The sequence below is a fragment of the Manis pentadactyla genome, chromosome 4 (assembly GCF_030020395.1).
Source record: "Manis pentadactyla isolate mManPen7 chromosome 4, mManPen7.hap1, whole genome shotgun sequence".
NCBI classification, from domain to species: Eukaryota; Metazoa; Chordata; class Mammalia; order Pholidota; family Manidae; genus Manis; species Manis pentadactyla.
The window spans coordinates 43,958,735-43,972,814 of NC_080022.1; the positions used below are offsets into that span (position 1 = coordinate 43,958,735).

Consider the following 14,080-nt stretch of genomic DNA (forward strand, 5'->3'; position numbering starts at 1 on the left):
TGCGGAAAAAAGATGTCCCTTTAATAAAACGTTATCAACATATATCGTACACAAACTACAATGTATCATAATTACTTTTTTTTTTCCTCTCTTAATTCAGAACCAGACTACAGGGTAAGAAAAAACACAGAACAGCTACAATGTTCCCAATAATCGGCACAAGGTCTTTTTTCAGGCAGATGATATCGCACATAATATGATATACATGGGTCAGAAAGGGGAGGGGAGAAAACAAAGACCAGCTACGGGGAGGGGGCGCAGGGGTGTAAATGTACAAAGAATTCGGGTGCCTTCAGGGCAAGACACGGAGGTTCCAGTGGGGGAGTGAGGAGGGAGGCCGTGAGTCACCCCTCCCGGGGGTGGGACACAGGCTCCACTGTCGTGCTTGTCGGTTTTTGAAAATAAAAACAGGACCGGAAACAGCACGTCTGTTCGGTTGTTGGTGTCCCCCCGGCCCCCCACAGCTGTTCCAAAGTCTCTCCATCCAGTTCCAAGCATATACAGAGCAACTCTGGTCAATACCCCATCTTTGAAAAAAAAAGGAAGAAGAGAAAAAACAAAAAACCCAAACTCCAGTCCTACACTGCCCGCACACACGATGAGGAGGATGCGAGGGCCACTGGGACGAGAACGCGGAGGGCACAGCTTCTATGTCGCAGGTCACAGCCACCCTGTCGGGGCGGCCTGCCCCCTGCGCTCCAGGCCACCGCCCAGCCCAGCCCAGCTGGCAGGATTCTCTCTGGGAAGACGGGGGTGGGGGCTGAGGGGGTGCTGGAGCGCAGGAGGCCGGGGCAGAGGGGTGTCCGGCAGAGAGAAGAGGAAGCAGTCCTGGGGACATGGTGCACGCCACCATCACCATGAGTCTCTGCTGTGGCGGAATCCCGAAAGCGGTTGGGCCCCCTCTGGCCACCACGGGGGTGGGCGCGAGGCCTGGGGTCCAAGTTGTGCAGAAACCAAGCAAAAACAAAACAGGCCCCTGCCCCTCCCTTGCCCATCTGCACAAACCAAAAATCCCCAAGTGGAAAAGGGTAACTTCCTTTCTTTCCAAAAAAGGCCTTTTGAAAGAAACCACCAATTGTAAACTGCCCAGTTTATTATTATTATTGTTTTTAGATGGCTACAAAGACAGCGTGAAATCTCACACCTAGACTAGCTTTCCTGGTGGAAGGGCTTGGGTACACACACACAGTGGGCCTTGGGGTTTTTTTGTCCTTTTTTTTTTTTTTTTAAAGAAGAAAGCAAAGAGGTTGATTGGGGTGGGGTGAGGGGGGCTTGCTAGAAGATTCCATTTTTAAAAATTTTTCCCCAAAAAAATCCCCCCTGAAAACAAATAAAAAAAATCCCAACAACGGTAAAACCCCAAACAAAAACAACAAAAAAGTGTCATGTACATAAAAGGTCCTTTTGAGAAAGGGCAAAGGATGGGATTTTTCTGGTAGTTGACTTGAAAGTTATTATTTTGAGTTTTGTCCTTCATGTTTTATGGAATAAAAAGTTCGGCCTTTTTATTGCATGAAACGAAAATTGGGACAGGGAGAAATGGAGGGAGAGGGTGGGGGTGAGGGGAAACGGGAAGACGCCCCTCCCCCAGCTCCTGGGTAATGACACCTCATTTCTTCTTGCATAATTTCTGGCATCTTCTCGCCTGCAATGCCGGCTCTCTCAGCGTCTTGGAGAAGAGGAGGGGGATCACACACTCATCGTCATGCTTGGAGAATACTGAAAGGGGAGCAGCAGAAAAGGCGGGTCGTGAGGGCCAGGGTGTGGCAGCCTCGTGAAGATCTGGCTGCATGGAGCTGGACGGGACCAGTCAGCGTGCTTGGGCTGAGAGGCATGTGACAGTCCTGGGTGGGCAGGGGACCTCACAGTACCAGCCTGTGTCCCTCCATCAGGAACTATGGGAGATGATGTCACCTCACCCTTACCCTCTCTAACCACAGCTTCTCTCCAGCTGAGGAAGCAGCTCCATCCTTGCCATGGGCACAGGGCCAGCAGCTCTCCAGGAGAGGGCCATAGTCTTGCGAGCCAGAGCACAGCCAGGGTGCCCAGGGTGGAAGACAGTCTGGGGGTCTCAAAGGCTGTTTAGCTATGACGTTTCTTCAGCTGAGATGGCAAATAGCAGCCCAATATGGAAAAGCAGATGGCCAGCCCTTCTGCACTGAGACCCTAGGAAATCACTGGTTACATGCATCTTCCTCCCCAGGACCAATGGAACATTGCCCAGGGACAATGCTGCCCGAGACCCAGCCTGGGGCTTTTCCAGCCACATCAGCTCAGTTCGTGCTGGCGGCATCCGCCTGCACGTGACGAGTGCCTCCAGGACAACCTGCTGTCAGGTGTACCGGTCAGGGGAGGAACTGAACGGCTCTGTTTTCTGTAGGAAAATGATGGATGGGAAGGGCCTGCAGCAGGCCTGCTGGGGCGGCACTCACATTGTCGTTCTGGAAGGAGTGGAGGAAGTTCCCTCCTAGCTCCCCGTCATCTCGAGGGGTACCTGGAGGATTGCTAATGCCACTTATGTTGTTAGGAGAATTCTGCAGAGAGAGGAGAGGAAGTGAGCCTGCGTGCCCAGCCACCTGCCCACCAGATGAGGAGAGGCTCTGTGGGGGGCCTCAGGGGAGGGTGGGGCAGGCCCGTTAGGGAGGAGACTGCGGAATGCACTCACTTTTGGAAGTCCATCTATGTCACCCGACCCTGGAAGAAAACAGAATCTGGTTCAGTTCCTTGTTTGCTTTTCAAGGAGGGACCTTCAAATCCTTCCACCCAAATCCCACACTATTTCTGAGCAGTCTTCCATTCGGGCTGTCTCCCTTGGGATCTTCCCGTGTGCCTGGCCAAGGCCAGGGCTGTGGACCAGCCTGGTTGAGGCAGGAACTGAGCATGGGGCGGGGCATGGCTCCAGAGTGGTTGCTGGCTTACCTAATGATCCGTTCATGTGGTGCGGCTCCATGCCACCCATGCCTCCCATGGGGCCATCCGAGCCTGGACCCATCGGGAACTGAGGAAGAAACACACAAGTGTGGTGGCTGAGTGGGCCAAAGGTCCTCTGCACCCTTTCACCATTCCCATTCCCACAGGGGCTTCCATTCTGGTGGGGGTCCTTTCATACATGCTCTGGGAGGCTGGGGCTGGCACCTCACCTCGGCCTCAGAGCTGTGCAGGGCAGTGGTGCTCATTCCTACCCAGGAGAAACCAATCCAGAGAGGGAAAGGGACTAGCACAGAGCCATCCAGCGGCATGGGGCACCAGCTCTCCAACTGAACCCTTTGGGTCCCATCATAGGGCTCTTTCCACCTTGGCGGGGAGTGTGTGGCTCATGGTCGGACCCTCACACAGATGGTGACTGAGTCAGGCCAGGGCCAAAAACATAAATGCTTCTCATCCCCATTTTACAAATGAGGAAACTGAAGCAGAATGGGAAGTGCTCTGCCTGAGGTCTCCCAGGTGGGATATGAGGAGCTGGGACTGGAATGGGGCAGCCTGGACCTGGAGCCATCACAGCAGCCTCCTCCAAGTACTTCCTCCAAAATGATGTTTCCTGGGGACAGGAGTTCTTTGGGACTACGTGGAGGGAGGACACTAATGAGGTCCCCCTACAGAACTATCAGAGCTGGTGTCTGCTCTGCCCACATCCCCAGGCCTGTCTGCAACTATCAAACCCATCTCAGAAAAGCAGCACATGCATGGCCACAAAGGGATGGCTGAGCCCAGGCTGCAGAGCCAAGGGCCTGTGATGCAGATGAATGTCAGGGTGGGCCCGGGCTGAAGGTGGCAGGATGGAGGACTGTGTGGCATCTTGGTTGGGAGCAGGACACAGAGCAGGATCACAGCCCAGAGGAGGAGTTCACTGTCATGGACACCAAACTACCCCACAACAAATGTGCTGTTCCAAAGGGAGCTGCAGACAAAGTATGGCCAGAGCTTCAGCAGGAGGCACTGGAGAAGGGGCAGAGAAATCAGAACTGGCTGCATGGAGGAGGAGGCATCAAAATAACTGAGGGGTAGAATTTGGGCAGTAAGAGCCAGGCCACAGAACTCATTCCAGGAAGAGGTCCTGCATGAACAGAAGAGGCCTCCAGCAGGTGGCTGCTTGGAAGGGCTAAAGCACAGGCCAGTGTGAGGAGCCACTTCCTCACACCTGCCCGCCCACTCATATATACCATGGGTACAGCACCCTTGCCTGCCAGTGGCCACTCACAGGCTTTGGGGCACATTGTGACATCTGGCAACACATTTTATGCTTATTAACCCAAGTGATATGAGGATGAGGGTGGCCAACTTTTTAGGGAGTCAATCCAGGACACAGCCATATCAGACAAACCCCCAAACATGATAATATAATAAACATTAATAAACATGTGTTATTACTTTAACATAAATGTATTTAAGAACATTAGAAGTTATGTATTATTGTGCATTTTTTGTATATTATCAACAGCTTTATTGGGGCTTTAATCCCCACACAACTGGTCCCTAATTCAGTGGTTCTTGGTATATTTACAGAATTGTACAACCTCAACAATTTTAGGACATTTTCATCACCCCCAAAATAAACCCTGTACCCATTAGCAGTCACTCCCCCTCAAACTTGCAGTCCCAGGCAACCATTAGTTTGTTTTCTGCCTTTATGGATTTGTCTATTCTGGATATTTCATATAAATGGAATCATATATGACTTTTGTGGCTGGCTTCTTTCATTTAGCATGTTTCAAGCTTCATTCATATTGTAGCACCAATTGAAACCTCATCCCTTCTTACGATCAAATAACGTTCCATTGTGCTGACAGACCACATTTTTTTAATTTATTCGTAAGTTGATGGACATTTAGGTTGTTTCTCCTTTTTTGGCTATTACGAATAATGCTGCTATGATCATCAGTGCACAGTTACAGTGTGAATAGGTGTCTTCATTTCTCTTAGGTAGCTTACCTAGGAGTGGAATTACCGGGCCATATGCTGTTGAACTTTTCCAAAGCAGCTGCACCCTTTTACATTCCCTCCAGCAATGTATGAGGGCTCCAATTTCTTCCATCCTCACCAACACTGGTTGTTATTTGTCTCTAGTTATAGCCATCCTAGTGGGGGTGTGGGAGTACCTCACTGTGGTTTTCATTTGCAATTCCCCAGTAATTAATAATGCTGAGCATCTTTTCATGTGCTCATTGGCTACTTGTGTATCTTTGGAGAGATGTCTATTCAGATCCTTGGCTCATTTTTTACCTGGGTTGTTTTTTTTTTACTGTTGAGTTTTAAGAGTTCTTTACATATTTTGGGTTCAAGTCCCTTATCAGATGTATGATTTGCAAATATTTTCTCCAATCTGTGGGTTGTGCTTTTACTTTCTTGATGGTGTCTTTTGAAACACAAGTTTTAAATTCTGATGAAGTCCAACGTACCTACTTTTTCCCTTTTGTCACTTGTGCTTTTGGTGTTCATAGCTTAACCCTGGTCATAAAGATTTACTCTTATGTTTTATAGTTTTAGCTCTGATATTTAGGTCTAGGGTCTACACTGAGTTAATTTTTGTGTACTGGTTAAGGATGCAGTGCAACTTCATTCATTTACAGGGGGATATCCAGCTGTCCCAGCACCATCTGTTTATTCTGTATTATTTACTTTTCTGTTACATAAATGTTATCATTTAAACAAAACCATAGTAAACAGTAGCAGTTAGGAGGACTAGTTAAACAAATGATGAGAAAAATTTAACATTTTTATGTTTCTGTCCTCTGATACAGTTACTTCGTTGGAAATTTAAACTTTGTAGGCTATATTACTGTATATTCTTGAAACATATATTTAAGATTTTTAAAAAGAGAAACTTAAATACAATAGAACTGATAAACAGATACTTTAATTAAAAATGTTTGTTTCTGCCCTTTATTATGACAGGATATTTTTGCCTTGCCTTTTTTTTAAAGATTAAAAGTTTTCAGATTTTTTTTTTAAGTTTTCAGTTTTTAAGATTAAAAATGCTTTATTTATTTATCTAGTACAAACAGCTAGTATTGCTTCTTTCATTGGGTAGATGTCTCAGATAATCTTAGTCCAACTTGATGAAGCCTATATCCTTTGCATCCTGATGGGATCCACCGGTGGCTCATACTGACCCCGTATTTCTGGATTGGACCCTGGCAGTTTGAGAAGACATGGCAATAGCAAGAATCTGGGTCACATTTTCCCAGGGGGCTCCAGAAGAGCGGCTGGTGTTCCTTCTTGCTTTCACAGGTACAATGAGGCTAAAGGTGCTGGCTTTTTTACTAATACTTCTCTGAATTGCCTGTAGCCTTTAGAACACCTTGTTTTCCTTCATGTAGTGGTAAAACTGAACAGAGAGTCCGATGCAAAATTCCCCTGGACTTGCTGCTCTGCCCTTATCAAGCCCTGGTGTCAGCCTCAACATGGTACCACCAAACTATCCTCTCCACAAAAACGTTGATGCATGGAGTACTTAGGATTTTACTTACTTGCATGGGGTTCTAGACCTGCTGGATCCTCTCTCCGCTCTCCAAAGATGCCCATCCACTTTGCAACCACAGGCTAGTTTTGGCAGGCCAGCCAGTTGTCAGTTGGGTCCTTTGCATCCACAAATTCATTAAGTGGCTACCCCTGTCTAAGATGTTTACAATTTCTAAACATTCTGAAGTACACTGGAAGTCATTATCAATTAAACCTCTTTCTCAGAGAAAAAATGGTTTTAATGTAAAGCACAGAGATCATATGAAGCTATGAGATCCAAACTGGATTCCCAGTAAGTTATAAATTTAATAAAGAAATTGAGGAAGTCCTGTTGAATGTGGCTGGCCGCACTGGTGACATTTTTTGAGTTCCCAAGCAGTTTCATTTCTAAAACTCAAGTCAGGTCATTATTTTGGCTGCAGATGTTTTGTCACAAACCCTAACTCTGAACAACTCAGGTGCAGCGTGCTCATCCTCATCTGCATTCCTCGTGGCCTCTTTAAAGATCATCACACAGTTCTGCAGAAATAGCACATACATTTCCAGTTTACTGTAGTTCCCTTCTCCAGTCTCATCTCAACATATTTCCAAATTAGAGGACATCACTGCAGGCTGACATTTTCACATCGTTTCTATGGCCAGCAGCAATGATAGCCATCTGGTGGCGTGTGTCTGAGGCTCTCTCCATTTCTACAGTCAAAAGTCTCATTAAGGGTTTCTGCACGTTCTGAAGAAATTGACAAGTGACCAAAACCTTTCATTATGAAAGCTCATATCACAAGTAACCAGGTCACACCCCCCTATAGCGGTGTCGGGGAGGCGTGCGAGACATTTAGCAGGTAAGATGTTTATAGACAAATGGTATTTGCCAAATTAACCGTGTCCTGTCTGCCAAAGATGCAAATAAAAGAGGAAAGTCTAGTTTGTACTTGGGCCAGAGAACAACATTCTTTTGTTTCCTGCAGTTTCATTCAAATCTTCATAGAAATCAAGATGACGATTTGAAGCTCTAGTGTTCAAGTCAAAGTACCTACAAGCAGGGGAACACGTTTTTGTTGGCATGACTTGATGCACCACTTGATACTCTGTAGGAAGCTCACCCGATTGTTGGCAAGATCCAACAGAATCAGCTCTAGGCCGTAAAGGACCAACACTTTTGTCATCCGAAGTCCCTCTTCCATTCACCCACAGGACTTAGTTGCAGCCCCTGACTCAGGCTTCTCAGCTGGTGGAGCCATCAAGGGAATGGCATGGTGATGGGTTCCTTGGGGGATATGCCCGAGCTAATGCTGTGGCCACGATTTTGTACTGAGCACTGGCGTCTCTTCAGAGGACTAAGAAAACTCTGGATTGATTTAGAAAGACGTGCCTGTCTCATCCCGGACTCGTGCGATTCATTCTCCACCGAGTTTTCCCTTCTCCATCTTCATATGCCCTTCTCCTCTTTTCTGCATACCGTGTGGTACGTTCCCTTTTGGTTGTCTGCCTCCCTGATCCAGTGTGAGTCCTCCCACCTGTCATTACAGCAGCACTGCTGTTTAGCCTTTTTGGGGGAGATGTGTGGGTCATACTGCTGGAGGTGGTGTCATTGTTCTCATTTTCATTACCTGAACTCTTAGAAAACAAGGTCATAATACTCACAATGCGAAAAATGAAACCTACACCATCTCAACACAAAGCATAGTAGTTCATCTGCAGGCGGAGGCAAAGGCGGACCCAGCTCCCTGCAGTGACACAGCATGCAAGATCCATCATCAGGAACCACAGACATGAATGCGGGCACTCGTGGTCAGGGGAAATATGGCCACAGTGACTACAGGAAGAGGGTAATCTGTGCCATTTCCATCTGACGCTAAAGCACAGTGTACAGAGTCCCTGTCTTCTGGGCCGCTGTATAGGTCTTACACTTTTCCATTCAAACGTATGCACCCATTGCCAAAACCCAGGACTGTGTGTGTCCTGAGAAGTCATCTTCTGTGACATAGGGCTTTCAGTGCTAAAACTTGGATGGTTGGTCACCCCAGAAAGAGGCAAGGGCAACAGTGCCAGGGTGTGGGAGGTGCTGGCTGCCCAGAAGGAAGCAACAGGGGTGGCAGGGCAATGGGTAAGGAGTGCAGCCCCCGTACGCCTCAGTCGGTGTCCCTGGCTCAAGTTCCTCTCACTAGACCAGGCAGGAGGCCAGAGACCCTCGGCCCAGAGGCTGCTGGAGGATTAAACATGGGCCGTGCCCTGCATGGAGCAGCCCCCATCAGGAGTCAGCTCAGAGGGAGATTCGGGTGTCATAGCAGGAACGGAGCCAACAGGACCAGACAGAGCGCCCCAAAGGCCAGAGGCCACTCGGGGGCCACAAGTCCACCCTCTGGCTCGGCAGTCCACACACTATTCATCTGGTCACACAGCAACCTCCTTTCCAGACACTGAGCTCCCCACAGGAAAGGCAGGCCAGGTTTCCTCCCTACTTGGTGTGGAGGGGTTGTCTGCAGAGGTGAGCCGGACAAGTCTTCTCCTAGGAGCTCCCAGCTGGGAGAGGGAGACAGAACACCCTGCAGTCATTTAAAAGGGGACATGGAGCATGGAACACAGGAGGGAGTAGGTGAGCAGGAATCAGAAAAGGCAGAATTTGAATTGCAACTTCATCGAGTGCTAGAACTTTGAGGTCAAGAAGGGAGGGAGTGGCTTCAAGGCCAAGGAGAGCTGAAGACGCTGCAAGGGGGCCCCTGTTGGAGGGACCCCAGGCCCTGGAGGACCAGGGAAGGTAGGTCCACGATGGGCCACGTGCTCCTGCTGTTGCCTCGACCCCAGCTCCATGGCTGAAGGAACCGACGTGAGAGGGAGTGGGACTGGCCCAGGTCCACCTGCTGCCTGGTCCTTTCCCTCACCAACACGCACTCGGAGTGCTATGGGTCCTCACAGCAGGGCCAGATGCCCCACTCGGATCAGAGGGGTGGGAGTCACTCCACCTGCTTCTCCCCAACCCCCTGCCACCTATGCAACGGGAACTGAGTTGCCCAAGAGTTAATCACTTTTCTGATGGTTTGTTTTACTCATCTTTGGTAACAAATGGCTGAAATCAATTAAACTTGCTTTCCCCTTAGCTGATGAAGTTAATTATGATTTGTTATGGTATCTGATATGTAAATTATTAGAAAGCAGACTTACATTGGACCGGCTGCCTCCAGGCGGCACCGGATTAATCATTGTGTAGATGTTGTCACTGGAATTTGTTGAATCTGGAGAACAGTGGAAACCCGCAAGTCGAGGTGATTAATCCATTTCTTAATTAAAACAAACTCATGGCACTTGAACTCATTCTTTTGTATTTTATCACTTAAAATCTCCTCTAAGTACCACCATTTTCTGGCTAATTTGTATTTAATGAAGATTCACAAAGTTTTTAATCACAGAAAATTCAACTGTGAAAACTACTCAACCCTGAAACGAAGAATTTCAGGGCGTCTGGACAGCAATGTGGACATGGCAAAGGGGCATTACAGGCTCAAATTCTCGACTCCCCTCCCCAAACCAAATCTGGTCTCCAGACACTGCCTGGGACAGTGCAGGGGCAGCCAGCCCACCACCTGTGCTCTCCCCCCAACCCTGCTCAGCGGTCTTAATCAAACTGGGGAAAGAGAAACGCCACAAAACACCCAGGAGCCACCCTGCCAAGTTGATGGGGCAGAAGGGAGAGGCAGGGATGGGGCTGGAGACGCATTAACATATGGAGTGGTTTAATGTGACCCAGGCTGAATGTAGGTCACGCAGCTCATAAAAATGCAGCAGCAGAAGGAGGGATCAGGAGCAGGAGCCAGAATGTCAGGGCCGCCACTGGCTCCACCCCTGCATCTGAACAGCTTCCCTAGCTGTGGGGCGCTGAGGAGGGGTGTCAGAGAGGGAGCCCCTGTCTCCCCACATCAGCCAGAAAAGTCTCTCTAGGAAATCAACTAGCATGTCTGTATCAGGGGCAGTCACCATATTTCTCAGGCAGAAATCCAACTACCTCTCACTTTTTATTTTTTGGGGTGGCTAAAGATTATTTGTATGTTGAATTCCTCCTAGTTGATAGTATGCTATGCTTAGCTGGAAAAGAAACACAATTGTGATGGTGTGCGTGTGTGTGCATGCATGCACATGCCCATGCCCATGTGTGCATGTATGCCTTCTTCTGATTAAAGAAAAAGGGGGAAGAGATCTCCTAGACGGAGAAGCCAAGGGCTCTGGAAACTCAAAAGCCATCATGCTATAGAGTCCTGGTCCCAGGAGGCCAGAACCCCCAACCCCCTTTTCAGTTATCTAGAGAAATGCACAACTAGGACAGTGTTCTCTGACCACTGAGAGCTGAGGGCAATGAGACCCCTCAATTCCTGGATCTCCCTGCTCTGCCCTGTCCTGTAACCAGAGATGAGGTGTGACCTGGCCTGTGCCACATGCTGGGTTGGTGGCACCAAGGGGCCCCCACCCCACTGGATTCCCGATGCCAAGATCCCTGATGGTGTATGTGCTGCTCAGGAAGAGTGGCTAGTAAGCTTTGGCTCTGCACCTGGGCCCTCTAGGATTCCCTACTCTTCCAGTAGCACCCCTCCCCAAGCCTGCTTACCTGCAGGGCTAGGCATGATGGGTGTTCCTGGGGGGCCGCCACCACCAGGGGGTCCCTGGAGATACAAACTGACATCAGACACTCATGGACATGACATATGTTGGGAGAGGCCACCAAGCTCTAGCCACATCAGCAGCAAGGGCTCACCTGGGGCCTAGCCTGGTATTCAACTCTCGCTAAAGCTCCAGAGCTCAAGCAGAGCCCACGTGTTTAAGCCTTGGGAGAACTGGACTTGTGTTCTAAACCCAGAGGCAGCTGTGGGTGTGGGTGTGACTGTCTGTGCTTACACTCATGCCCATATGTGACACCAGAAGCCTGCAGTGGAAGCCAACCAGCCCACCGGTCAGTCCCCTAGATGGTGAGCCCAAACTCAGGGTTTTGTCTGGGGGCTTCTGGACCACAGAAGGCACAGACACCTGAATGCTGACAGCAAGTTCTAGCAGTTTGGAACCTAGGCTTGGAACGTGTTTTGAAAGGGAGAGAGATAGGGACCCTTGACCAGTTCTCTTGTGCACTCAGGCACAAGTGGCTCACATGCAATGCCCCAAACCCACACATACTTACCACATAGGTACCAGGTGACGAGGAGGAGTACGGAATCTAGAAACAAGAGGTGGGGAAGTCACATGTCAGAGTCACTTGTTCCAATGGGCAGCACCCTTTGGCTTCCAAATGCACTTGGGGACACAACCCCACTCTTGATGGGAAAGGCTGTGGGACCCACTGAGATACCCAGTTAGTTTCCTTAAGAGGGCCAGGGGTGTGAGCAAAGTCCAGTTCCTACACTGAACTGACTTATCTCAAGAGCCTTGGCTGGAGGCTAGGGGACCATGGCATGGGAGACCCTCCATTCGAGTGGGCAGGAAGTAAGGGCTCGTCCCACCCTTTGGGCCTTCTGCCCCAGACTGTGTGTGCTGAGCCCCTTCCCAGCTCCTCCCTCACTGTGCTGGGAGCCAGTTGCTGCCCGGGAAGGGAGGTCGGCAGGAGCCTCTGTGTGGACGATGCTCTCTAAGCCAGGCACTCAGCTCACACTGCAGAGCTGCTAGGCTGTGGCTGGGCAGGCGCCCAGCCCCTGATGGCCCCCTGGGTGTCACTCCCAAGCCTCCATGTACAGGTGGGCTTCTCCCTGGAAGCATCAGGTGGAGTCCTGCTGCATCCCCCTCCCCATGACACCTCCAACATGGGGACAGGAACCACGCTGTACCCTAGAGCCCCCATCCTGGCAACCACCTCACCCAACCTGGGTACTCACTGAGTTAGCACTGTTAGGATTGGGCCAGGGTCTGCCGGCTCCCGGGCCCCTGAGAGAGGGAGGGAGAGAGAGATGGAGACAATGAAAAAGGTGCTGTGAACTCCATGGGGGTGGTGCCAGCAGGGGCAGGAGGGGAGGGTGGAAATCACTAACAGGAAGCCCTTTATAGAGTCCTAGGGACTTAGAGACCATGCTGTTCTTGGACAGTAATGGGTAGTTCCATGGAGAGAAATCTGTCAGCTCCTATAAAGTGTATGTAAAATTTGTGAAGTATATACAATTCCTTGGCACACGCATTTTCCTAGGAAGGGAATCCACGGATTCTCATAGGGGTCTATCACTGTGAAGAGGTCAGGAAGCACTGAAGCACTAGTGGTCACTTGTACAGGGCTCACACCTTGACCCTGCCACGTAGAGCTACGTGGGCCTGCGCAAGATACTTCCCCTCTCTGTGCCCGAGCTTCCTCGTCTGTAAGTGGGGGGTAGTAACCATCACCTCTTAGGGTTATTAAGAAGGTTAGGTGAGCCAATTCATATAGCAAGCTCAGAACCGTGCCTGGCAAGAACTGACACTATGCAGGGGACCTGTGAGCTCTCATCATCAGTATCATGGACATCCTCATTTCACTGATGAGGAGACTAAGGTTCAGAGAGGTGCCAGTAATTACTCTGATCACGAGTCTTTTTGGGGGCCAGTGGAGGGTGGGGAAAGCCAGGGGCTCTGAGCCGCCAGCAGGGTCATTTTTGCCTTACATGTTAATGCCGGGCATAGCGGGGCCAAGGGAGCTGGGTGGTGGTCTCATGCCGCTGCCGTAATTCTGCAACGATAACCAAGGGTCAGTCTATGAGAAGGAGAAAGGGAACCGGAGAGAGAAGAGGGAGGAAAAACAAACAGAATATAAGTGAGAGGGTTAGTCTGTGGAAAGGATCTGATGGGGAAAAATACACATTTGTTTAAAAAAAGGTGTGGTGGGGAACCAAATGACGGGACAATGACAAGCCAGCACAGAGGGACAGTCACAACTTTAAATGCATCTTCAGGAGCCCTCAGAATGGTTCTCAAAGCATATGGATGTCCAGCAAGCTGCTCCCATCTGGGCTCGCGACCCCGGTCGGCACTTTCCCTCGGGTCCCTGGTGGGTGAAGGGGGTGGGCTCGGTGATGGTGCCCACCTTAGAAACTCTGAGGGAGAACACACTGCTGGCAGGCTGAGGGGCTGCGCCTGAATGCAGCAGGGGAAGGAATACTTCTGAAAGGCCTGTCCCATGGCTGCCCCCAAAGCCCCGCATGTACAGAAACCCCACTGTGCCCCAGGTTTGGGTTGTCCACACACCCTTAAGCTCTGGGTCAAGTTGCCTGATTCAGGTGTCAGCATGTGGGGCCTTCAATAGGCTCAGTGCTGCAGGAGCAGGAGACTCCATTTCTATGCTCGGGGATCACCACTTCATTCTACATGCAATATGGAGACTCACGCAAGTCTCAGCTCAGTTCAGTACAACCAAGGCAGGGCTGTGTGGGCCACAAGAGGGCGTGGACCAGGCACCCTGGGCCTTTCACCTGGTTTGTCTCCTGTCACTGCTGCTCCCTGACTCCCCCCTTCCAGTGCTGTTTTCTTTGCAGGAATAAATGCCTTGCCTCCCTTCTCCACTTGGCAGGCTCCTACACACCCTCTAATACCCGGCTCGAACAGCACCTCCTCTGTGAAGCCCTCCCTGCCCCACCCCTCGGGGCTACCTGCTCTCTCCTAGCTACTCCCACAGGGCCTTGTAACTTCC

At 50.0% G+C, this 14,080-nt stretch overlaps 1 protein-coding gene across 8 annotated transcripts in view; it reads right to left on the reverse strand.

Annotated features, from left to right (window-relative positions):
• The window catches only part of SSBP3 (single stranded DNA binding protein 3), a 156,444-nt gene continuing 142,364 nt past the window's right edge, over positions 1-14,080 (reverse strand). For 5 of the 8 annotated variants that reach the window (XM_036911190.2, XM_036911185.2, XM_036911187.2 and 2 more), the window contains 9 exons: positions 13,059-13,147; positions 12,306-12,354; positions 11,618-11,653; positions 11,054-11,108; positions 9,619-9,689; positions 2,920-2,998; positions 2,666-2,694; positions 2,433-2,534; positions 1-1,719 (listed from right to left, as the gene is read on the reverse strand). In XM_036911190.2, the coding sequence (XP_036767085.1) occupies positions 1,690-1,719; positions 2,433-2,534; positions 2,666-2,694; positions 2,920-2,998; positions 9,619-9,689; positions 11,054-11,108; positions 11,618-11,653; positions 12,306-12,354; positions 13,059-13,147 (540 nt within the window). In that variant the 3' untranslated portion in view covers positions 1-1,689. The remainder of the gene's footprint in view (positions 1,720-2,432; positions 2,535-2,665; positions 2,695-2,919; positions 2,999-9,618; positions 9,690-11,053; positions 11,109-11,617; positions 11,654-12,305; positions 12,355-13,058; positions 13,148-14,080) is intronic. The other 3 variants (XM_036911186.2, XM_036911191.2, XM_036911189.2) reach the window with 1 other exon arrangement.